The following is a 27,001-nucleotide window of genomic DNA, read 5'->3' as shown; positions in this document are numbered from 1 at the left end:
TACCATTAAAACAAATGTCAGCTTATCAATGCATTTTTGGGAAGGAAATTGTCTATCTTCGGTTGATCTGGTCCTACGTGGGGAGGCCAGAACAACAGCCATGAGGTTTACTTTGAGCAGCTCGCTGAACTGGCCTAGCACGTCGTGGTTCAGGGGAAGGACAATAAATGGAGACACAAGAGACTTTGGATGCTGGAATCTGGAGCAAAAAAAAACAAACTGCTAGTGATGTGCTGTGATTCATGTGTTAACAGAGGTGAATGTGGGGAGGTCAGACCAGCACCATGTGTCAATACCAGCTTTTAACAGGTAACTGGAACCAAGCAGTGTGCTGCAAACCCATTGATGCCAATGGAGAGCCAACAGTAAGACGAGACCAAAGAAGGGCAAGGAAATCCAGGTCAATAAGGCATAGAAAAGGCAGCATTTCATTCCTCTATAAGATCTGTTGACCTTCATCACTACGATAGAGATGGCCAGTTGTTGACTTACCGCTTGGACAAGAAATGGAAGTCAACACAGCCTGAGGAGCACAGACTAACCTATCAGTCCTGAAGCAGGGTCTAAACCCAAAAGGTTGACAATTCCTCTCACCCCCCCCCCCCACCACAGATGCTGCTCAACCCACTGAGTTCCTCCTGTAGCTTGTTCTTTGCTCCATATTCCAGCATCTGCAGTATCTTGTGTCTTCATGACCCTATCAAATGGTGGAGGAATCTTAAGAGGCAGAATGGCCCACTCCTACTCCTAGTTTGTATGTACTGAACCATAGATTCACTCCTCAGTGGAGTACTCACAGAGTACTGCATTTTGGTCATGTCATCTTTTGGGTGACATATTAAAATGTGGCCCCCTTCTGCTTTCTGAAGTGTGTGTAAGAGATCCCATTGTATTATTTCAAAGATTTCTTCTCTCCCATCCAGTGTTCATTCCTTATCACCACCACTAAAGGATAGGTTATCAGTTTGGAATTATCATTGCTGTTTGTGGGAGCTGCTGCATTTCCACATTGCAACAATGTCGGAACACTTCAAAAATAATTTAGAAGCTGAGGACACCATACAATATGTCCTCTTTTTCCCAGTTCTGACGCAGGGACTTTGACCTGAAATCGTTGATTCTGCTTCCAAATCTGTTGAGTGTTTCCAGCAGTTTCTGTTTTTATTTCAGATTTCCAACATCTGCCATTTTTTCTTCTGATTTTAGCATAAATCACAGATATTGCTGAAAAAAACTGCGGGTGCTGGAAATCTGAAATCCAACCAGAAGATGCTGAAAGCACTCAGCAAGTCAAGCAGCATCAGTGGAGAGAAAAACATTTCTATCCCAGCTCATAGGTTACTTACCAATTACAATTAAAAGCCCACTGACTCCTCACAGCTATCTCAACGATACCTCTTCCCACCCTACTTTCTGTAAGGACTCCATTTCATTCTCCCAGAGTGCCTGCTCTGATGACAGGATTTTCCACACCATTGCCTTTAAGTTGTCAAGGCTTCTCAACCCCTGCAGCCTCCACATTCAATGGATCAGTCTCCATAATTTTCACCTTCAGACACATCTTCTTCTCAGCTCCCCATTCTGCAGAAACCATTTCCCCTGTAACTTCCCTCTACATCAACCACTCCCCTCTCAGAGAATTTTCCCATGCAACCACATGAGGTGCAACATCCCCCCCTGCCCCTTTTACCTCATCTCTTCCTACAATCCAGACTTAAACAGGGAAGCAATTCATTTGCATTTTCTCCAATTCAGTGCATTGTACTCAGTTTTCAGAATGTGGCTTCTACCACTTTGCAGTGGACCTCCATTCCATCTGCCAGCGCGATCTTGAGCTTCCAAGCACATATTGCTTAAATCCCCCCCCTTCTTCCACTCTTATTCTGCCTTCAGCCTCCTATGTTGTTCCAACAATGCTCAATGAAAGCTTGAGGAACAGCACCTCATCTGCTATCTGGGCACATCACTGTTCTTGAGACATAATACTGAATTTAACAATCTCAGATTACCATTCCTTTTTTCTCTTCACAGACATAGGAGGGTCCTTTTGATTCAATTTGTTTCTTCTTCCTTTTCTGTCTCCACCTGCCACCTTTTAAAGTAAAACTTTTGTCTGCACCCTATCACAGGCATTCCCTCGATTCTCTCCACCCTCCCCTCTTCGAAACTTAAAACAACCTTGTTTTTTTCTCTTTTCCACTTCTGATGAAGGATCCTTGACCTGAAACGTTGACTCTATTTTACTCCCCACTAATACTGCTTGAACTACTCAGTGCTGCAGAATTTTCTGTTTTTGTTTTTGATTATAATTATGTTGGAAAACAGCATAACATTCTCTGAACTAGATAAATCCTATCTGCATCATAAGGCTAACTCGTTGAAGAAAGAAGTGTTCCAATAGAATGACCTCTGGAGGCAACACATGTACGTAGAATGCATACGAATGAAAATAGAAAACATAAATGAAATTCAGAATTAATGGAACTTCTAAAACCACAAGAACTCCCTTTAATTATACAAGGGCAAATAGCCCAGTGAGGGTCACCTAGTGTAGATCCAACTCGATTGTCTTTCCATAAAAAGCAGTGGCATAGAAGCAGAACAGGTTGCACCACAGATTGGAGCAACCTACTCCGCAATGTGACCACACTGGCACTGAAGGTGAAAGTTGACAATGATGGCAGTGGTGGTGGGAAAGAAGCCCACTGCGGTGACAGAACCTGGAAAACCAAACTACCGCCACTTCTTCCCTTCTTTTTCTAAGGCAGTTCCTCAGGATCAAGGATGACTTGCTCCCACTCCATTTCTGTGGGTTCTGAGATGACCAATGAAACCGATGTGGGAACAAGAGGGAGGAACTCTTTTGCAGATGGGACAGGAGGGCGATGATGGGGCAGGCAGGTGGATAGTTTGCAATGCCCTCCATCTGCTTCTGTGTGCTCCTGATGCATGGACTCAAGGTTCTCGATAACATCCCAAATGCTCATTCTTCACTTTGATAAGTCATGGGCTAGAGACTCCAACAGGTCTGTGGGGATTTTTGCAGGGAAGCTTTGAGCCCATCCTACCCTACTACTAACAATATTCCTACTCATTACTATTGATGGATAATACTGCTACTAACTCCTCATGCTAATTTCTCAATAACTAATACTTATTTTATTACACACTAAGTGTAACAACTCGACAGATCCATGAAAGCAAAATAGGCTGCAGATCTGGACAAGAGGTACTGGGAGAAGTGAGCAGTATTTCTGACTACACAAAGGTGGAAGTGGTGAGCCTCGTACAGATTTTTGATGGAACTCAGAAATGTTGAATGGAAGAGAAATTTAGAGCCTCTCACACAGAATCCTAAGATCATGAAAAAGGCAGAAAAAAAATCACAGATCATGCAAATATTACATCTAACCTTACAGGAGAAACCTAAAAATTATACTCATGTCTGGAATATTAGCAAGGATTTCTTGAGGAAATGCATGTGGTAAGTAAAACAATAAGCTGCTTTATAATAGTTGGAATGTTATGCTACATAATGAATACAATATGACAATGTAAAGCTATGTTTAACTTCCTCTATCATCTTAAAGTCTCATTGGGCTGGATTGAGCTTGAGCAGGTCCGGATATCATTTATGCTCCCACATAATCCCTGCAGTCAAACTAACCTTGTGCAGCCCTGTGGTGGAAGACTTGCAGTTGTGGCTGCCCCACAAGATGGAGCATTCAGCATGCATTGCCTGGGCCTCAGGAGGTGGAACCTCATGACACCTCAACATCACGCTGTTAGCCTTTTGGACAGTCCATTGCACTCAAAGGCCCTTTTAATAAATGCTTCCCATAATCAGAAAATATTTAAAATAGTTTAAATGGGTTCAGATAATTTTAAAAATTAATAACTTTTCAAGAAGTACATTTTTAAAAATTGCTAAATTTATTACATTTATTTGCTATGTGAAAGTGCAGCAGATAGATTCACAGCCAATGAATTATTATCAGTGGTATTCACTGCTGTACTGCAGGGATACTGCACACTGCACGACAAAGTCTCTCAAAGGCAATGAGGTAATTGATCAGATAATCTGTTTTCATGATGTTGGTTCAGAGATGATTGTTGGCCAGGATGCCAGGAGAAATCTGCTTTGAATACTGCCATGAGATCTTTGAAGGATGAACAGTGCTGGTATTTTGGTTTTGTATCTCATTGAAATAGCACCACCAACAATGCCACATTCCTGCAGTGCTCTGCTGAAATGGCAGCCTGAACATAATGTTCAAGCTTTTAGCTTATGACTTAAATGCATATCCTGCAGTCTCAGGCAACAGCACTCTCACTGATCACTCACTCAGAAGTTTCACGTTTTGTAATCAATAACTAACAAGAGTAGGATGAATCATGGAGATGATTGGAGCTCCTTGTCAGCTTTGGTTTGGATTTACTATTTGAAGACTTATTGGAATTTGCCCTTGGAATGTCGATTATTTTACATGAATTACTTCTGGATAAGGGACAGACCAGCCAGCATAGTGTTCACGGCTGAATAAGAGATCTTGCAGGCATGGAAACATTTAGCAGGCCAGTCCTCCTTACCCAGAGCCTCAACCAGCTTCATTGCACTTCTACATGCTGAGCATTTTCCACTTACTGCTTAACTCATCTGGGTGCAAGTGTTACTTGAAGTGAGCCAGAGGTTTGCAAGCAGTCAATGCACAGAAGCCCAAGCAACACCACAGACAGACTTTATTAAAATCCAGTAAGTCAGGTTGCCTCTGTCGCTCAGATCAAAAACAGGGAAGGGGAGTCGAGTGGGGTGCGGGGGTAGAGGTTGGTCACAGGGGACAGGAATCCTGACGTTTTGTGCAGCTTGTGTCTTAAATCAATCAGAAAAATGGACAGGCTCACACTTTGATATTCACACGGATGTACAAGCTGCCTTCTGCTCCCGAGCATCTGCAAAGGATTGTGGAATAAACAGATCCATATGTTCTGCATGCCTCAAATTGACACCAGCCATATGTCAGCTTGTCAGGCGTCGTTTGTATTACCAGGTATGGGTACAGTGTGCAGGGAAAGAAATGGCAACCACTTTTTACGCTTACATCAATAGAAAACTCGCCATTTTCCTGGAAATCATAAACAGGTGTAACTTTGAACTCCGCTACTGTTGGGATCCCGTGCACTCGAGGTATGGCAAGTCATCAATCGGATTGTGGGCCGCCAAAACAAACGATTCTCTCATCACTGTCTGGGCCTGAAATGAAATTGGTCACTTGAAATCACTGTTGTGTTTGTTATTCTTCCAGGATACTGCGCAAATAATCCTTTACAGGTTGAATTCTTGAGAATCAAATGTCGATATGTGGACCCACTAAGTAATCAGCAGGCACATCTTGAATGGCTCTTGATTGCCAAACAGCTACTGCAAGATGATCAGCAGCTAATCTACAATTGATTATCAGTAAATCTGCCAGTATATATAGAAAGTAATGGATACCTGGCAGTGATTATAAGGCACTAATCTAACAGAGGGGTTCAGGCCACTCATAAACCAAGAGGGCAAAGCTCAAGTGCTTTATAAACATCATTTGAACCCCATGAGATTAAACTACTGCCTTCAAAACATCGTGCCTTGGTTATATGATTTTGTTATGTATCACACATGGCTAAGTTTTATGGAAATAGTTTCATGCAGTTTTGTTTTTTTTCTTGTCGCTAGAAACAGCTGTCTATGTGCGTCATTACACAACTAATTGTAAAATCCAATAAAATCCATCACTCCAGGCATATCTGTTCCTAACAACAAACATGCAGATTCTAAACAATTCTAGTAAACCAGCACATTTGGCAAAGTTTTAACTTAATCAGAAGATGACATGTTGAAAACCAACAAACCCAAGTTGCCATAAATAATTATTGGTCATCCAAGTCTTATGTCTAAACTGACCTACAATCCCAGTCTGAACAATATCAAGACACTATTGTTCCCAGTGTCAAATGCATACAATAACAAACAACTGCTTGCTAAATTTTAACTATAGGGAAGAAATCACAAACCAAGCCACAATCAGTGATCTTATTCTAAATTGTAACTCTAGAAACCTACAGTCCCAGACTAAACTATAATGAGGCCAATCTTCCAAGTATAAACTCTAACTAAAGACACAAAAATCCAAATAAAACCTCCAATTCCAGCAATCCCAGCCTAATTTGTGCCTGCGGAGATTAAACTGTAACCGCAAGGACCAACAATCCCGGTCTAAACTCTGAATATCAGAACAACAGCAGGTGCTGGAAATCTGACATGAAAACAGAAAATGCTGGAAACACTCAGTAGATCAGGCAGCATCTGTGGAAGGAGAAACAGGTAACTTTTCAGGTCTGAGACCCTTTGTCAGAAATGGGAAAGAGAGAAAAAGAATGAGTTTTCAGTGGCAGAGAAGATAGGGGATGGATAGGCAGAACAAAGAGAATACCTCTGATAAGATGAGACCAAATAAGTTAATGTCACAGTTACAGTAGCAGGAGGAATCAGATTTGCTTTCTTGTGTGTGTAATGTGATTCTAATAGTAAGGCTAAGAATAAGAAAAACTATAACTGCAGGGACCTATAATCCCAGTCTAAACTGTAACTTCAGAGACCAACAATCCCAGTCTAAATTGTAACTGCAGATACTAACAATCCCAGGTGAATATGCAACTGCAGAGACCAATAAGCCAAGCACAAAATGCAGCCACAATCCAGCATTCGCAGTCTAAACTGCAAATTTTAAAATTAACAATCCCAGTCTTAAATGTAACTATAAACTAATAATCCAAGTTTTTTCTGTAACTGCAGACCACAAATCCACATACAGATTACAATTACTGACCATGAATTCCAGGCAAAACTACATCTAAACACTAACAAGCTAAAATCTAAACTGTGAAAAGGAAATGCCCCTCTAAATTAACTATTACTCTGCAATTCTGTTCTGAACTTCAACTCTATATCAACATTGGCTGTATAACTCACTTAGGTAAGGCTGAAGCTGAAACACTTCCACAAAATTGGAAAATGTAGGTAACAGTCTGTCGAGTGAATATGCAGGTATTTTTATTAAATGCGTTCCTATATAAACAATCTAGCCATCACCAGTAACTACTATACCAAGCATCTTGTACTACCTTTGTTTCATGAGTCATTTTCCTCATGAGTGTTTTGTTGCTTTAAGAGTTCTGCTCAGCACCTGATCTAATTTCTCTCTCTCCTTGATAAATCTACTATTCACTTCAGCATTTGCTTTAATTATTTTAAGTTTGAGTCTCTAAATGTGGTTAAAACGTTCCAGCATTTATTGCAGAACATTTCACAACCTCAACACATCCCAATGCACTTTAGACATGGTAAAGCGTTTTTGACTGTAGTCAATGCTGTGAATTTACCTAAAGAAGGATGTGTTGTTGTATACATGCAAGTTTCTTCTAGTAACCTGTAAAGCCCAAGACTGCAACAGTGGTCAACCAGCGTGTAGAGTGTAGGGCTATCAATGTGATGTGAGTTTGAATCCGACCCCAACAAAGGAATTAAATAAAATTGTGGAATAAGTCTGATCCTGAACCATGACTATGAAATACTGGTTTGGCATTAAAAACATCTCGCTCATTAATGTCTATCAGAGAAGAAAATCTGCTATCCTTAACCGGTCTTACCTATATGCAACTCCAGACCCACAGCAATGTATTTGACTCTCAATTGCCTTCTCAAATCGCATAGCAGACCACTCAACATAGGGCCAGTTAGGAATGAGCAATAAATGTTGGCCTAGCCAGCAATGCTCACAGCCAGGGAGTGAATAAGAAAACTAATGGCCCAGATTTAGCTGTGGCTAGGTACCTAACAACAGCATGCCTGTGTGCATTTATATTTTAGCATTATTTTTTGTGTGGCATCTTGCTGGAATAGAAATCTGAGAAGGTGCATTGGGATTAACAGGAAAGTTGAGACCTGATGAAGCAACATGGTATCTCATTAACCAATCAAGCCAGAGGTTTGAAAATTAACCAGTCCTTGGATTGAAAACGAACCACAAAATAGTGTGGGTGAGTTCAATGTCAAATTTGGTGTCGAAAGATAATGAAAGAATAGATGAGAGACTTTCAATTAAGAGGAGAGGGAGGGGAGAGAGAGGGAAAGAGGGAGGGAGAAAGAGAAAAGGAGGGAGGTGAGAGAGAGGAGGGAGGGGGAGAAAGGAGGGAAGGGGAGAGAGAAAAGGAGGAGGGAGTGGGAGAGAGGAGGGAGGGAGAGAGAGAAGAGGGAGGGGGAGAGAGAGAAAAGGAGGGAGGGGAGAGAGAGAATGAAGGAGGGGAGAGTGAGGAGAGGGGAGAGAGAGGGGGAGGAGGAGGGGTAGAGAGAGGAGGGAGGAGGGAGGGGAGAGAGAGGAGGGAGGGGAGAGAGAGAGAGACAGAGAATTAGGAGAAATGAAAAGGGAAAACATTAAAAATAAAATTGACTTAAAAAATACATGTGCTGCGCAATTTATACCCTTAGGAATGAGACTTTGCCCTTCAAACAGTTAAATATTAGCGTCAATTGGTTAATGGGCAGTAACTAATAAAGTTGCTGTTCTGTTAAAAGGGTGCTTCCACTAGAAATGACAAGACCTACATTTGTAACAGGTTTAGTTTGAATCCACTATAAAATTACAGGAACATCTTGCTCTCTCAATGCTGAGGCAGTGAATGCCAAACTAGTTCTATGCCACTAAGAGTAGAGCAGCAGAAACATTTGTCTGTTCATCTGTCCTGAGCATCTACCTCTCACCTTTAGTTGCGGTACAATTTACAAGTAAATAACTCAGTTATTGACGGCAGATGGGAAATGGTTTCTTTATCAGCTTTTCAGAATACTTTCTAAATGGTGGAAAGCCAAAAGGAGTGGCTATCTAAAAACATAATTTAGACTAATAATTAAAATATCATGGACAGTGACAGAAAATAATCAAAAAAGCTAATGGTATGTTGATCTTTTAGCGGAAGGATTTGAGCACAATAAAACAGAGATTGTGCAACAGCAAAACGAAACAAAAACAGCTCTGGTTTGACCACTCCTGGAATATGATGAGCAGTTTTGAGCATCACAACTTAGGAAGGATATTTTGTCCTTGGAGCGAGTGCAGCATGGATTTACTACGATGATACCTAAACTGCAGGGGAAAATTACAGAAACTAGAACCATATTCCTTAGCGTTTTTAAAGTTATGGAATGATTTGATCAAAGTTTTGTAGGCTTTAAGAGGAAATAATGATGTGGCTAGAGAAAAAGAAATTTTGCTGTCAGGAGAATCTTGGATTTAGGGTGCAAATCAATCCTTCAGAAGTGAAGGTAAGAAAGCTTGCTAAAAGCAAAGATTATGGAAATTTAGCATGCAAACTAACTGATGCTAGGTCAGTTTTTAATCTTTGATAGTTTTCTGATAACCAAATGCATTCACGGATATGGGACAATGGCAGGTATATGGAACTGAGTCACAGATTAGACATGATCTCATTGAATGATATAACTACAGTGGTTCAAATGGTCTCCACCAATTCCTATTTTCTTATAAAAGCTCTTTCCATTTGTCCCTTGCAAATACTATGGATCTCTCAGGTGATAAAGAAGCTGAGCTAATATGAGCAATAGCACGTTGTCACTCCCTCCAGGATGAGTGTGTTTATATCCATAGTCTTTAAACTGCTAGTAAACTGTTTTTCATTTGGCTGCTGTGTGCGTCTATTTGGAATGAAGGCCAAAGTCTGTTATAGTCATGGAATTTTCACACTCTCTGAACTGGCACTCAGTGTAGCTATGAGAGTTATTTGTGTGGCTTTTAACATTGCAGAAAATTCTTCACACCACTTCATGGCTCCATCTGGACAAAGAAAGACAGGGTTTATGTGGTGCTGCAAATGTGTCATTCAATAGGCCAAGACACTGCTAAAATTAAGTGATTTGATGATGAGATGGTTTACCATTGAGTAGCTTGGTGCTAAGATTGCCAGGTTTGCCTGGTAAGATTGCAAATAAAAAGCTTTCTCGATCCTTAACAAATTATTATCTTTTTAATATATTGGACGTGTTTTTTCATCATTTCTATTTTCTCCTTCCAGGCTTCCTCCTCTTCTACTGCTTACACTGTAGGGTTAACAAGTATTGGTAACCTCTGGTTTCTAGTTCATAGAATCGAAGAAACGTACAGCACAGAAACGGACCCTTACAGCCCACCTCGTCCATGTCAAACAATGATGCCTCTGTATGCTAGTCCAATTTGCCTGCAATAGGCTTGTATCCCTCTACTCCTTTCCTATCAAGGTACCTGTCCAAATGCCTTTTGAATGTGAGATCCTGACTATCCTATCTACACCCTTCATAATTTTATAAACCTCAACCACCCCCATTACAGTGAGGATAACCCCAGCCTATCCAATCTCCTTTAACTACAGTCCTCCATTCAAAGCAGCATCCTGGTGAATCCATTCTGCACTCTCTCTGTTGCTTCCACATCTTTCCTGTAGTGTGGCAACCTGTACTTTACACAATACACTAAGTGCAGTCCAACCAATGTTTTTTACAACTGCAACATGACATTCCAACTCTTATACTTAATGCCTCGGCCTACAGAGACAAGCATTCCAAAAGCCTTCACTGCCCAATCCACTTGTGTTGCCACGTTCAGGGAGCTATGGACTTGCACCCGAAGGTCTCTCTGTACATCAATGCTCCTAAAGTCCCTGCCATTTACTCTATATGTCCGAACAGAATTTGACCTCACACTTGTCTGGATTAAATTCCATCTGTTGCTGTACTGCCCAGTTTCCCAGATGATCTATGTCCTGTTGTTTCTTTAAGCAACCCTTTTCTTATCTACAACTCCACCAATTTTTGTGTCATCTACAAACTTACGAATCATACCCCTTACATTCCTACTCCTGTGAACTCTATCAATGTGTTGGCAGACTATTTGTCCAGGTTCACTTTGTGCTCTGATTTGGGCATGGATATGTTTGTGCTTTGTCCCAATAGTGATCCTTGGATTGAGGAACAGTTCCCATGCACAACGTATAAACTTCCAGCAGCCAGCTGTCAAAGCTCTGTCCTCTTACTGGGAATAGCTCTGCAAAATTAAATTGTAACTTGAAGGGATACGTTGAGAAATGTGGCAATCGGTGTGTAAAATTTCACATTATCAATGCTAAATGAACCCCACAGTAATGGAATGAAAACACTTTTGGTTCATGTAATGGTTAAATCACTAACTAGGCAATCCAGTGTCCTGACTAACATTCTGGAGATGTAAATTCAAACTCACAATTGATTCTTGGAAGTCTAAATTTGGCCAATTAAATAACGTGAGATTAAAATTTGTAAATTGTCTAAATAACATTTTGTATCATTATAAAAACATCTCATTCACTTATATCCTTTTAGGGAGGAAATTTGCTTATTGTAGCCAATCTGACCCATATGTGACCCCAGACCAAAGTGATCTCCAAAATGCCCCTGAAATGGCATAGCAACCATCCACTTCAAAGTCATTTCGGGGTGGGCAACGAAAGAAAGCCTAAGCACATCGCAAATAGGAGAAGGAGCAGGTTATCTGGCCCGTCAAGCCTGCTACATCAGTAAACAAGATCATGGCTGATCTCCTACCTCAAACACCATTTTTCTGCCCTTTACCCCGTTTCCCTCAATTCTTTAAAATCCAGAAACAAATCTATCAATCATTGTTTTGAATTAACTTAATGACTGATCCTCCATAGCTATCTGAGATATAGAATTCCAAAGATCCACCACCCTCTGAGAGGAGAAATTTCTTTTCATCTCAGTCCTACATAGCCTTTCCTTTATTTTGAAATTGTAGCCCTCAATTCTAGACTCCTTTGCCAGGAGAAACATTCTCATCATACCTTCCTTTCCAAGCCTTCTCAGAATTTTTGATGTTTTAATGAGGTCACCTTTCAACCATCTAAACTCTATAAAATTGAGTCCCAGCCTGCTCAATCTCTCCTATATGAAGGGCCCAACATCCCTGGTACCAGTCTGGTGAATCTGTTACGTTCCTCCCTTGACAAGTAATTCCTCTTTTGGGTAATTTGTATACAATACACCATACATGATCTCACTGAGTCTCTATATAATTGTATTAAGACATCTTTTCTTTTATACTCGAATCCTCTTGCAATAAAGAACAACAAATTTGCCTTCCTAATTGCCTGTTGTACCCACAAGTTAGCATTCAGCGATTTGGGTACAATGGCACCCAGGTCCCTTTGAACATCAATATTTCCCATTCTCTCACCTTTTAAAGTACTCAATATATCTGTCTTTTTTTTAACTGATGTGGTTAACCTCATCTTTCCGCACTGGACTTGATCTGCCATGTTGTCGCTCATTTTGCTTGACTCTGTTAACTTGTGGCAACTTTGAATCCTCATCACCACTCATATTCCTACTTAGTTCTCTGTCAGCAGAAAACTTGGGAATGTTGCATTGCCAGTGTTGGCCACATCCTGCAAATGAATATGAAAAAGTAATGGCATTTCTGAATGAAGTACAAAAAAGAATAGTCTTGCTGCTCTTGTGGTTGTACTACAGCTCAGAATGTCTCAAAGCATTTTTACAGGCAAGGTAAATTGGAAGTGGGTAATTAATTATAATTACAGAATAATTACTGCACAGGAGGCCATTCAGTCCATGTGTCCCTGCAGGCTCTTTGCAGAGTCTCACCATCCCACCCTCCACCTGCATTTTCCTCAAGTGCCTATTTGATTCCCTTTCAAAACCCCAATTAGCTCCATTTAGTAGTACTTGTAAAAGATTTAGTTCCAGATATTAAGCACACTCTTTATAAATGTCTTTTCTCAGAACCTCCTTCTTCCTTTTTCTCGTGGTTAAATTTCCAATGTTAAATTCAATTTTTGAAGCCAAGTTATGGCTTCAGGTGTTGCCTAAAAGATACTTAGAAAGCAGCTTTCAACCATCTGACTTTGCTGGCTTCCGATTACAAACATGAGTATAATCCCAAATCCCTAGATTACTGTACAAATTGGCAAAGCTCGTTATGTGTTGCCATTGTACATCATTGTCAATATTCTGCTGGAATAGCCAAATAAAGCAGTACACCGCTAGTTCATGTCATGGCAAATGGTGTAACCACTCATTACCATTACAGGCACAGAAACCAAATAAAAGGCCACAAGGGAGGGGAGGGTGGTCTAAAGGTTGTCTCTCCAACCTATTGATCAGATAGAAGCACAATTGTTTAACCACCTCCCTGGACAGTCTCAGTCCATGTGTCTCCATTCCACAGGACAAATGCAGCCCATGCAATCTCTGGTACCTGTTGCATCTTTCAGAAATATCATGGCTGATTTGATTAGGGACAGGAAGCTTTTTATTAAACAGAAAAACTGAGTGCCCATTGATAATTTTTGATGTTCTATTAATCCTATATTTAGGGCTCTATCTTTGCAAAGGTTGCAGCACACCACATATTATAGCCATGATGTTCACCCACCCAAGAAGTATAATTCCTTGTCAACTTTCCAGTTCAGAATACTGACACCACCACATTATTAATGGGCCACATACTCATTTTCCCCATTGTGGCTTGTTCTGTGTTGTAACAAGCTATGAGGTGGAAAAAAGACATCATTACTCCAGTTTTCCATGCCAAACCATAGGGAAAATAGCCAATATCTCAGGGCCCATCATATATAAAAAAAACTGATGTAATATCAAGTTCAGACAATATTTTGATATTGGCATTGGAGCCACACTCCCCATTTTTGGTTTTCTTAAAAACATGAGATTATGTGAGTGTGTTCACAAGCCCTAGAGGACAATAGGCTGTCCCTTGGCTGCCATACCTAACGCCATACATGTAGATCAACCACTTAACCAAGGCACTTGCAATTAACCCATGATCAATGATCTTTTTAAAAAGAGGAGAAAATTAGGGAGCAAAAAAAGATTTTAAAAGATATCATGCATATTAAAAATAGTTATAGAAAGACTGCAGCCAACAACTTACTTGTTTATTTCACTAGCAAGAATATTTCCAATTTCTCCAACACATGGAAGAAATTGAGTCACTTTGACGTCCAGAAATGTCAACATGATGAATTTGCTCAACAAACCATTGATACTGATGGATATTTCACATATCATATACTGTATATATTTATAATATGTAGATTAATAGATAGATCTGCAGAAAGCATTTTAGTTCAACATACATTTGCAATTATTTCCAGTTTCTGTGACATGCTAGTCCAGTAAATGATGAAATAGTACTAAGTCAGTTTCAAATCCAGCATGTCTTATACGGTTCTAAAGATAAGAAGTAAGTAAGTGGTGTTTGCTGGAAATGTAAAACCACCGTGTTTTAAAGGTCAGGGGCCATGCCTTCTGTGGTTTCTCAGGCTCTGGGGAATAAACTAGATTTTGAAATTATAAATATTCCCCAAGAACAACTCTGACCTGAAAGGATTTGCCCTCAATTACCAAGCAGTAAATAAAATTAAGTCAACTGGACAGAAAATACCACCTATCTCAGGGCAGCCTGGTCTGCTCAGTAGCAGAAGATCAGACAAGTTAACAAGCCACTTAGCAGAAACAAATACCAAGAATTCAAAAGGTTACAGGTAGCATAGCCTCAAGGAATAGTTTAAACAGAGTATATTACAGTCACTTTGATTGGGGGTTGTTACTCTCAGCAGAAATTTATTACAATGCATGGTTCATGGAACCTTATTAAAAATGGTGGTGTTGGTGACGGGAATTGATTAATCTCTGCAAACATAATTAATTTGGAGAGGTTGAACAATAAATCTTGTCGGCAGAATTTGAGATTGACCCAGATATTAGCTATTTTAAGTCATATTTAATTTAGAAATTATAATAATTTAAGTTAGAAATTATATTTGACTAAATATTCCCTAAAAGCTCTCATTTATTGAAACATGATTTTAAGTTTTTGCAGTTCACAAAATATTAGTTTAATTAAGGGATTAAAGCACAGATTCATCCATTACAAATCATTTCACAGTGCCTCCTTTGGCAGGTACAATATCGAAGTGAAGCTCCCTATTTCAATATGACTGTTGCTCACTCCTCCAGAACATTACACAGCTTGGCAATGAGTCCCACTCACTTTTACATAAGTGTAGCAACTTCATTAAAAACATAAGATCACCTTTTCTGATTATCATGCAGTTAGCTCTCCAGAATGCAAAGATTAAAGGACTAATCCTGGTCCATGGCAAAATCCAAAACAGTCCTACTTCATTTTTATATTAGTACTTTGGTACAGGGCATAAAGCCAGTAACCTAGCAACACTCACTGTAGCACTGAGACATTTCTTGCAACACAGATAACAATGTCACCACACTGCCTATTTGTAAATGCAATAGCAAAGATGCCCCCTGTAATTTTCCATGAGGTAGTTATGATTCTTAGCTGTTGAATCTCAAATATCTACTAAAAACGTTCCTTTAATTTCAGTCTTTCCTTCCCCAAATCACATGCATGATGTGCAGATTTGTGAAAGAAGTGTTCTACATCCCAGTAAAACATCCCCTGTAAAGGGGAATTTCAGAAATCCCCTGAGGGTGGGTTTCATGGCTCACCATCATACCCAGTACTGGGAACTATTGCAGGCCAATCTCTGTTCAATGTGTTCAGGAAGAACCTCAGTTACTGACCAATCCACCTCACAGGGCCAGACGCCAAGCAACAGGGAATAAAATGAGGTGTTTTCAGGCCCCACTGTCGCCTCCTGGGCTTAAAAATAAACTTTGCCATATGCGGGAGTCATAGAGTCATACAGCACGGAAACAGGCCCTTCGGCCCAACTGGGTTTTGGGTCCAGTGACTATAATGTCATTAGTTTCAAGTTAATTATGGATAAGGACAGGTCTGGTCCTCGAGTTGAGGTTCTAAATTGGAGAAAGGCCAATTTTGTGGAAATGAGAAAGGATCTGGGAAGATTGGATTGGGATAAGTTATTTTCTGGCAAGGATGTGTTCAGTAAGTGGAAGGCCTTCAAAGGTGAAATTTTGAGAGTGCAGAGTTTGCATGTTCCTGCCAGGATTAAAGGCAAAGTTAACAAGCATAGGGAACCTTGGTTTTCAAGGGATATTGGAGATCTAGTTAAGAAAAAGAGAGAGGTGTATAGCAGGTATAGGCAACTAGGAACAAATGAAGTACTTGAAGAGTAAAGAAAATGTAAGAAAATACTAAAAAAGGAAATCAGGAAGGCAAAAAGAAGACATGAAAAAGAAGACATGAGGTTGCTTTGGCAGATAATGTGAAGGTAAACCTGAAGGGTTTCTACAAGTTTATTAAGAGTAAAAGGATAGTAAGGGACAAAATTGGTCCCCTAGAAGATCAGAGTGGTCATCCATGTGTGGAGCCTCAGGAGATGGGGGAAGATCTTAAACAGTTTTTTTGCATCAATATTTACTCAGGAAACTGGCATAGTGGATATGGAAGGAAGGGAAACAAGCAGTAGTGTCATGGAACATATAGAGATTAAAGAGGAGGGGGTGCTTGCTGCCTACAGAGAATAAAGGTAGATAAATCCCCCGGGCCTGATAAGATATTTCCTCTGACATTGAGAGAGACTAGTGTAGAAATTGCAGGATCCCTGGCAGATATATTTAAAATGTCCTTAGCCACAGGTGCAGTGCCGGAGGACTGGAGGATAGCTCATGTTGTTCTAGAAGTAAACTAGGTAATTACAGGCTGGTGAGCCTGACATTAGTAGTAGGTAAATTATTGGTAGGTGTTCTGAGAGATCGGATATACAAGTATTTGGACAGTCAAGGGCTGATTAAGGATAGTCAGCATGGCTTTGTGCGTGGTAGATCATGTTTAACGAATCTTGTGGAGTTTTTCGAGGAGGTTACCAAGAAAGTAGATGAAGGAAAGGTTGTGGATGTTGTCTACATGGATGTGGATGTTGTCTACATAAGGCCTTTGACAAGGTCCCACATGGGAGGTTAGTTCAGAAGGTTCAGTCACTAGGTATCCATGGGAAAAGTTGTAAACTGGATTTGAAATTGGCTGTGTGGGAGAAGACAGAGAGTGGTAGTGGATGATTGTTTCTCAGACTGGAGGCCTGTGACTAGTGGTGTGCCTCAGGGATCTGTGCTGGGGCCATTGTTGTTTGTTGTCTATATCAATGATCTAGATGATAATGTAGTAAGCTGGATCAGCAAGTTTGCTGATGACACTAAGATTGGCGGCGTAGTGGACAGCGAGGAAGGCTTTCAAAGCCTTAAGAGGGATCTGAACCAACTGGAAGAATGGGCCAGAAAATGGCAGATGGAACTTAATGCAGACAAGTGTGAGGTGTTGCATTTTGGAAGGACAAATCAAGGTAGGACATACACAGTAAATGGTAGGGCATTGAGGAGTGCAGAGGAACAAAGGGATCTGCGAGTTCAGATACATAAATCCACGAAAGTGGCATCACAGGTAGACAGGGTTGTAAAAAGGGCTTTTGGCATCCTGGCATTCATAAATCAAAGTATTGAGTGTAGGAGTTGGGATGTTATGGTGAGGTTGTATAAGACATTGGTGAGGCCAAATTTGTAGTATTGTGTGCAGTTCTGGTCACCTAACTATAGGAAGGATATTTGTAAGTTTGAAAGAGTGTAGAGGAGATTCACTAGAATGTTGCCGGGTCTTCAGGAGTTGAGTTACAGAGAAAGATTGAATAGGTTAGGACTTTATTCCTTGGAGTGCAAAAGAATGAGGGGAGATTTGATAGAGGTTTACAAAATTATGAGGGGTATAGAGTTAATGCGAGTAGGCTCTTTCCACCTAGATTAGGAGTGATAAGTACGAGAGGACATGGCTTTAGGGTGAAAGGGGAAAGGTTTAAGGGGAACATTAGGGGGAACTTCTTCACTCAAAGAGTGGTGGGAGCATGAAACAGGCTGCCATCTGATGTAGTGAATGCGGGCTCACTCTTGAGTTTTAAGAATAAATTGGATAGATACATGGACGGGAGAGGTCTGGAGGGGTATGGACTGGGTACAGGTAAATGGGACTAGCGGAATAATGTTTCGGCACAGACTAGAAGGGCCGAATGGCTTGTTTTCTGTGCTGTAGTGTTCTATGGTTCTATGGTTCATGCCAACCAAGATGCCCACACAAGCTGGTCCTATTTGCTAGCATTTGGCCCATAATCTCCTAAACCTTTCCTATCCATGTACCTGTCTAACTGTCTCTTAAAAGTTGTTATTGTACCTGCCTCGACCATTTCCTCTGGCAGCGGATTCCACTTGCATACTACCTTTTGTGTTAAAGATGTTGCCCCTCAAGGTCCTATTAAATCTTTCCCCTTGCACCTTAAATAAGTCTCCAGCTTAACACTGACATTGTTGAAGCCCTTAATGTGGGAGACTGAGGTCCAGAAGAAGCAGAGACAGAGGTACAACCCCTTAACCATCCCACCATGGGGATATACTAGCATTGTGATAGACTGGTCATCCAGAGGCTTCAACTAATGAACCAAAGTATAAGATCACATCCCCCTCATGGAAAATGGGAATTCAAATTTAGTTAATTAAATACAAATAAATCTGAAATAAGAAAGACCTACTATTCATGGTTACCATAACAGATATCTGATAAAAGTTCACTTTGTTCACCCGCCCCATTCTGCCATCCTTACTCTGTCTGGCCAATGTATGATCCCAGACCCACAACAATATGGTTTACTCTTAAGTGTCTGCAGAAATAGTCCAGCTAACCACTCACTTCAAGTTCCACTTGGAATGTCAGCCTTACCAGTGATGCCCAGATCCCATGAAAGAATTAAACAAAAATTAATGTGAGTGTAAAAGGCAGGTCAAGTTCAGGAGTATTACAGCACAAGTATTATTGGTTGTTTCTGTTATTTTACAAGTGGTTCGGAAATCTTGCTCCAACCAGAATCCTGAAGCATCATAAAGGACATTTGCTAGATTAACTAGATATCAGGGTCCCAGTATACACCTATCATCCACCTGCCACTGTATCCCAATTCTACCCACCCCACCTGGAGCAACCTGCCCATCATCTGTCACCCCTCCTCAGTCCACCAATCACCTCAGGCTCCTGTCACATCCCTCCCCTTCTCCTCTTTATACAGGCCATCTCCCCTCTCATTCCTGATGCAGGGTTTCAACCGGAAACATCAACAATTCCTTTCCCTCCACAGATGCTGCTTGACCTACTGAGTTCCTCCAGCAAATTGTTTGTTGTCCCAGTTACACCAATGGATTCTACTGGACAAACAGACTAAATAAATCAAGATGAGATGATTCCACCAGTCTTCTTACGTGTCTTCTACCCTGGTAGCCTGAGGGTTTTAATTGGTTTAATTCCAGTAGAATAAGACTTAGCTGTTGCAAGTGGGTGTGACCCAAAAAGGAGAGAATGTGCACTGCACACTAGACAAACCAAGATTACTAATGTGCATTCAGGAGCAGCTTGGTTTAAAACAGCAATAACACAATAAAAAAATGAAGTGAAGAAGAAGTAAAATAGAAATGTTACAATTTGTAAATTGAGGACAAGGCTTCTTTATGGACTCAACAATTTGCAGCTATACCCTCCTTCTGATCCTTAAAGAAGCAGTAACTCATTGGTGCAGAGCAGTGCACTTTGTTATAGCATAACTCATTCTGCATTTCTTGAGCTCTGAACAAAGAACGCCCATTTTAAGCTGTATGGCAAAACCTTCCTCTAAGGTTGACAGCCTTCAGTGATAAATGGACTTCATGCTGACTTTGGCTAGCATCTGTGAAGTAATCAACAACAAAGTACAGAATAATGCAGTTGAGTTTAACTAGGCGAGCTGGAACATACAAATGGAAAATTAATGCCTCAGTCCTCCTTAATAGAGGACAACCATACTAGATGAAGCAGAAAAGAAAACAAAGCAGCTTCCTGTTTTACTCAGTACTTACTAATCACAATGAGTGTGTAGTTGAGGTTGATGCTGCCAAAACCATTAGTAGCCTTGCAGATGTACGTTCCAGCATCTTCAGCTTCCACCTCTTTGATTTTCAGACCTTGCCGGAGGACTCGAAACCGCGTCCAACCACTGTGAATGGTGCGGCCATCTTTTGTCCACATAGTCAGTGGTGGGGGATCTCCTTCCACAGGACATGGCAGCTTGATTGTCCGACCTAACCTCACTGTCTGGCGGTTGATCACTCTTTCTGAAATCTGCGGTGGACCTGAGGAAATGGGAAAGAGCAGTTGGTACAGTGGCCGAAAGGAGATGACTGTGTGTCAAAGTGCACTTTAAAATACACTCCTTGTGACATTGTACACTTTAACTGAGAAGTTTATAATGGCAGAGGGATTTCACCAGATAACACCATCTGTATTATTCTGTTGTCAAGGCCCAGGTGTGTTCCAGCCAGGCCATCAATTTAAGGAGCAAATTGTTATAAATACAATGAAATGCTGGTTTTGAAGGACAACTGCTGATTATCACATGCTCATGAATATTTAAAACCAGATTGAAATGATTACCTTTTATTTCAATATTTTTAACACTGTGGATTATGATCTTAGATGATGATATCCGAAGTGTGAGAGCCACCTATGAAAGTATGTATGAACACCTCACTTAGCATACCAGTGTAGGATGTTTCTCATTAGCACATTGGGGATTAAGAGGAGGTTTGATAGATGTATTCAAAGTTATGACAGCTTGGGGCAAAGTAGAAGGAAAGGGATAGCTCTCGAGGTCCAGGGTAAGAGAGCACTGAAAGCATTGAATGCTAGAGGAATGAGAGGGGGACCAAGAGAAACACCTCATTTGGGGGCGAGGCGCATGTACTACCAGTGTTAGTGTTTAACTTTTGAAACGGGGTTGGATGGTGGTTGAAGCATGATAATGGGTATTAAAACAGGCAGCACATGGAATTTGAATTTCTGCTGCTGTGGAGTATAAACAGCAACCTATTTCCATGTTGTAATTTACATGTAATTTGACCAAATCCAATTCCTTCTTCAGCCAACTAACACACACGCACGCACAAACATATTTGCCAGCAAAGATATTGGATTGCACTCAGGATTAGTTGACTCTTAATCCCCTTAAGGTAACAAGTGATAGGCAATAAATGCAGCCAAGCCATTGTTGTGTAGTTTTCAAGAACAAATTAAAAAACACCTTCAGCAATTTTCTATCCACGCAACTGAATGAAGCAGAGGCCAATCGTAGGGCCCCCTAATTCAACTAATTCTACTTAGAAGGCTGGTCAAATCTGCCTTGTCTGGATAATTCAGCAACGAACCATACAGTGATTTTATCCACAATTGCCAATCATACTAATAAAAATATTTTAAAAACCAGTGTCGTAACCAGGCTTGGCACTCAGTTACTCTAAAAGCAGATGCTTCTCAAGGTGTCGGTACTCGCAGTGGACTGCTGGTTATAGGCTTTCTTTTCGTAAATTCTCCTTTTAACACAGTGTCTTTGCACTTCAATCCCTGCTATTTAAATTCTCTCACAGTGCAAGATTACATAAAATGATTATAATAGTGCACCATTCAGGAAAAATAAATACAAAATCTTTTGGATTATGGAAATAATGGACAATACATTTTATGTACATTTTTCTGTTAATTATCCTGTTTACAAAAACAAAGGATAAAGCTTCAATCACAGTGAAGGGCAGAAAAATATACAAATTACATTGAATTCCACCCTTCCCCCTCCTTTTCCCCAGTGACATCATCTAATTGGTTTTTATAATCCTTAGGTCTACCACATCTGGAAGAACAATCAAAATGTGCAAACAGCTTGCATTAAAAGTTTTCTCGTTGCATTATTTTAAACAGCCTATTCACCAAAATTAGCTCCATGTCCATTTGTTCTCAGATTAAGACATTCCTTGAAGTTATGCTCTTGATTACCTTTGCTTAGATTATGCTGTGGGGGTCAGCCTGGGGGCTTTTTCTCTGCACTTCCTTCATACCTTGAACATATATTTCCCTTACATTTTGATGCAGATACTGAATACAGTATTCAAGATGCAGCTTGACCAAGGTATGGTTTATCTCCAATTTATATTTATTTTTCAGTTCCATTCAATTTCCAAACATTTGCTCCATGGCATTATGACATATCACTTGTTGAATCTACCAACAAACTTAGACTTATTTCATTCAGAGTAATTTATTTGTAATGTCCAGTTTCTTTACTTGATAAAATATTTACTTGTATTTAGTTTCACCTGCAAATAATTTGCCCAGTTACAGACTGTATTTAACCTCATTAATGCAAATTGGGGCCCCAGCTATGAACACTAATTCACTCCATTTGTAAAAGAATTCCAAAGGAATATGTATCACCAGCCAACCTGAATGTCATATATCTTATAGATACAAAATGCAAACCTTGTATGTATTATATCTCACGTTTACTGAGATGACTACTTCCTTATTGCTACCATAGGAATCTTGTGCTACGATGCGATGCGGTAGAAACTTGCTATGTACGGTAGCTCAGAACAGACAATGCTACCGTGGACACCTAGAATCCACCCAGCCCAATATATAGTTCAATTTCTGTCTAATATCAGGCTCAAGGATAATAGACAGCCAATCCTATAATGATCTGGGTGAACTGACCTATTTCCTTGTTGGATTTTTCATGTACTTTGACCAAATCCAATTCTTTCTTCAACCATCTAGCACACATGCACACATTCACGTACGCACACAAATATTTGCCAGCAAGAATATTGGATTGCACAGAGGATTAGTTGACTCTTAATCCCTTTAGGGTTACAATTGATAGGCAATTATTAATCAAGCTGAGTAATTCTTTGCCACAGATAAGATAAAACAGGTGATGAGCTCCAAACCATCATCGACAACATTGCCACAACAGGTTTATCACATATGATATATGGACAGCACTTCTTCCACGGAGTCTTGTAGAATGCACCCCTTGAAAAGATGGTGAAAACAGATTCAAGATACTGACTAGCAAAATGGGAAATTGAAAAAATAAGTTTGTGTGGAAATTCACAGGGCAATGGGGAAAGAGCAAAAGCTCTTGACACCTAATGATAGTCTTTTCTCACCTGTTTCAATGATTTGAACTTCCCCCTCAGAGGAATAGATATCTGATAGCTTTGAATGTTTAATGTTTACAAATTGGGAGTCCATTACTACCCTGCAGCAAGAAAAAAGCCCAGTAAGTTCTGAAGGCAAATGGGAAATTTGAGCACCCAGAGTCTCATGAACTGCATCTCACAGAGAATCTTCTCGATAATTCAAGCCTCGCCTAAAGAGCGACCCCAAAGACCTCTGTAACATGGTTGGTGGGCCAGCTCTAACCTTGGAGCTCCATGTTACGTGACTGGGCTGAAAATTTTCAAGGGCAAAGATGAATGGCTTGGAATGATCCATTTTATGTGCATGCTTCTGAGCGTAAAGTAAATAAAGTTGTAATGTGAGGGTTGCGTTTGCCAGATGGGGCAGATAGACCAGCTGCAGTGCTCTACATTGCAGTTAAGAAAGCACCAGAAGAATTAATCTGAATGAATGGAGTCCAGAAGCATAGAATTCGAGAGTCACCAGCAGCCACTTCAAAAGGACACATGTTCTGTGCTGTGTTTGCTAACATGCCCACATCCAGGAACGATTACGTTTCGACTTGTTTGACAGTCCTTTATGAAATACTGAACAAGATGAAAAAGTGAGGACCTCCGGGCAGCGTAATTATCCCTCTACAGTTTTCATTGATGCAAGCCATCTGGATGAACGTTTCCACCCTGTGCGCATCTACAGTGCGTGCATAAACTCCCTCTCACCAACCCCACGCCCTCACAACACCCCTCCTGCCCTCCACTCCTGCCCTTTCCTTAATTGCTGATTGCTGGCTCCTCCTGACTAAAGAACCTTTATCCCACTACCTTATTCTTGAGAAATATTCCATCAGCTCTTCATGGAAGAAGTATAGTTTTTGAATTACAAGTGTGAAAGAGAATACAGTTCCAAGTATCAAAGGTCCCTCGGCATTGCCGTTTGCTTTGAATATTGGTGTATGTGTTTAAAAGTGCCAAATCATATTTGCGAGCCAGAAATTCATGTATACACTAAAGACGGTTTTGTCTTTTAATCAAAAGCAGCAGCAGGACTTTGGAAATACAGTGTGTAATTAGGTAGCAGTGGCTCGGCACATTGGTCTTTCACCAGAGGGGACACAGGTTCGAAGCCAGCTCAAACTAATACATTGTTAGTCACTAGCATGTGCTGACTGCAGCCTCCACCTCTTAATCAAAGTTGTTCCATTCGTAAACAACACCATCTTATTTATTTTGGCTGCTGCTGGATAATTCAATATTTCTCATGCAGACTGTTATCAACAAGTAAACAGCACACGGGCTCTCTCGGTTGTGTGTCTGGCAGACTTAACCTGGCTCCCAGTAAACCCAATTCCACGGCGCAAAGCAAGACCTGACTGTGCGCGAACAGAACCAAAGACTTACACATCAGTGGTGGAATGAAATCTGAAGTAAAGTGCACCCTGCTATGTTTAGAGTTGATGTTCACTATTGTGGCAACATTTATACAGCACCTTTGTGCAGAAAGGATATCTTGGGTTTTCACCAAAGTATGATCATCCACAGATGTAGATAGCAATTTGAAGGAGTCTTCTCACTACGCCTGATGCAGGGTTTTGACCCAAAACATCAAGAATTCCTTTCCCCCCACTTATGCTGCTCGACCCCACTGAGTTCCTCCAATTGTTTATTGCTCCAAATTCCAGCATCTGCAGTCTCTTGTGTCTCCTTCTCACTACATCTGTGACTGGGTACTTTACTAGCCCTCTGAGGATCAAAACTAAGTCCAACAATCTCAGATCACTTCTAGACCCCACCTTTGTTTCTTAACCTGTCTCAGTTCCATCACCCTTTTGTCCTTTAGTAGGGATATGAGAAGACAGCAAAAATAGGATACATAGGCCATCAAGGCATTCAATCAGATCACGATTGATCCTATCACAGCCTTTCCTGTTGTGTTTGTTCTTTCCTCCTCCTTTTCTCTGCATCCAAAACTTCTTCACTTCTAACCTTTTCCAGTACATAGGACCATTGATCTAAAAACATTAGCTCTGTTTTTGTTTCCATAGGTGCTGCCTGACCTGCTGACAATTTCTCGATATTAGTTCTGGGGTACTATTTTAGTAACTTTGCTCTACATATGGTTGGTTTAGCATCTCTGAATCTTTTTATAAAATAGAGACCAAAATTGCTTACAGTATTCCAGATGGTCTGACCAAGCTTGTCATAAATTCTCTCTTGATATCCTCTCCCCAATTCAGGATCATCTACAAATCATGAGAGCCTCACCTCTTGCCTCAATGGCAATACCATTAATGTCCATGTAATCAGCACTGACTCACCACAGATCTCTGTTCTAGCCCACCACTGACCACCTTGGATGTCATTAGTTTCACTTCAACAACCACCCGTTGCTTTCCTGGTTTAGCCAATTTTCATTCTCCTTGAGAAGTTTGCATCATATTCAAAACACAAATAAAATGGCACGTTGCAGAACATTTTAATTCATCAAACTATATCCCACCAAATAAACTTCCGTAGTCAGTGAGGTCAGTCCTTTCATTGAATAGCTCCAGTAAATTTGTTTGACAGGACTCAAAGCATATTCCATTCTGTGTCCCTCTTATCAAATCATTCCATCGTTAACCAACTCTTTCATTATACTTTTCCTCAGAGAGCCTTTTGATGCTTCAGCCACAACAGATGTTGTTGCTCCGAGTATCTAGCTCCTTGCCACTTTTCCTGTACTATTTCTGGAACATAAGAAAACAAGAAAATAGAAGCAGGAGTAGGCCACTCGGCCCCACAAGCCCTTCCCACCATCCAATATAAACATGGATGATCTATCCAAGGCTACATTTCCTCTTCTGTGCCCATTCTCCATAGCCCTCAATTTCCTGAACTATCAAAAGTTGATCTACGTCCTCTTTAAATACCTCCAGTGATCTCACCACCACAACCTTCTGGGGTAAAGGATTCCTGAGATTCACCAGTCTCTGCAAAGATTGGTATTATGATGCTCAGTCGTGAATCTATGCTGTTCACAATACACATAAGTGATGTTATGCTGGATATAGATCCACTGGATTGATTCCTAGGATGGGAGTGGTGGTATGAGGGGAGATTGAGTCAGATCTTTTTTTTTATCATTTCTTAATCTTTTGGGATGTGGGCAACACCGACATGGTCAACATATATTTCCCTTCCCTCCATGCGCTTGAGAAGATGGCTTTTGCACCTCAACAGACAACTGGTGAAGGTATTCTCACAACGCTGTTGGGAAAGGAGTTCCAGGGCTTCGATTCAACTTTGAGAAAGGAACAACAATGCATTTCCAAGTCAGAATGTGTGACTTGGAGAGAACCTGCAAGTGTTGCCCTTGTTCTTCTTGGTGTTAGAGGTCACAGGTTTAGCAGGTACTATCACAGTAGCTTAGATAAATAACTGCTGTGTATTCTGTAGATGGTACACACCACAACACAGCGGACTGGTGTTGGAATGTGGATAGGGTACCACTCAAGTAGGCCGTTTTGTCCTGAATGGTGTCAAGCTTCCAAAAAGTTGTTGTTGCTGCACACATCCAGGTAAGTGGAGAGTATTCCATTGCACTCCCGGACTTGGCCTCAAGATACATTAAAGATAGGGGATGATTTCATGAAGACTCAAGATTCAGAGAAAGTAGTAGGTACAGAGAGGTTATTCCCCATCGCAGAGTTGCCCTGAACTAGTATTTAGGTCAGCTGTCCAGAATTGCTATGAGGAGATATTTCTCTCATTGTACATCTTTGGAATTTCTACCTCACTGATCTATGACACTCAGTCATCGTGTATCTTCCTCACCAAGAATGTTAGGTTTTCGCTGTTTCTTGAGGAAATCAGAGGATTTGGGGA

General features: G+C 40.6%; 1 protein-coding gene across 7 annotated transcripts in view; it reads right to left on the bottom strand.

Annotated features, from left to right (window-relative positions):
- Positions 1–27,001, bottom strand: part of fgfrl1a (fibroblast growth factor receptor like 1a) — a 278,796-nt gene that overhangs the window by 135,602 nt on the left and 116,193 nt on the right. For all 7 annotated transcript variants that reach the window (XM_052033864.1, XM_052033825.1, XM_052033883.1 and 4 more), the window contains exon 3: positions 19,985–20,257. In XM_052033864.1, the coding sequence (XP_051889824.1) occupies positions 19,985–20,257 (273 nt within the window). The remainder of the gene's footprint in view (positions 1–19,984; positions 20,258–27,001) is intronic.

This window comes from Pristis pectinata, chromosome 2 (assembly GCF_009764475.1).
Source record: "Pristis pectinata isolate sPriPec2 chromosome 2, sPriPec2.1.pri, whole genome shotgun sequence".
Taxonomy (NCBI): Eukaryota; Metazoa; Chordata; class Chondrichthyes; order Rhinopristiformes; family Pristidae; genus Pristis; species Pristis pectinata.
Note: the sequence above shows the minus strand (reverse complement) of the source record. Positions and strands in the feature narration are given on the sequence as shown.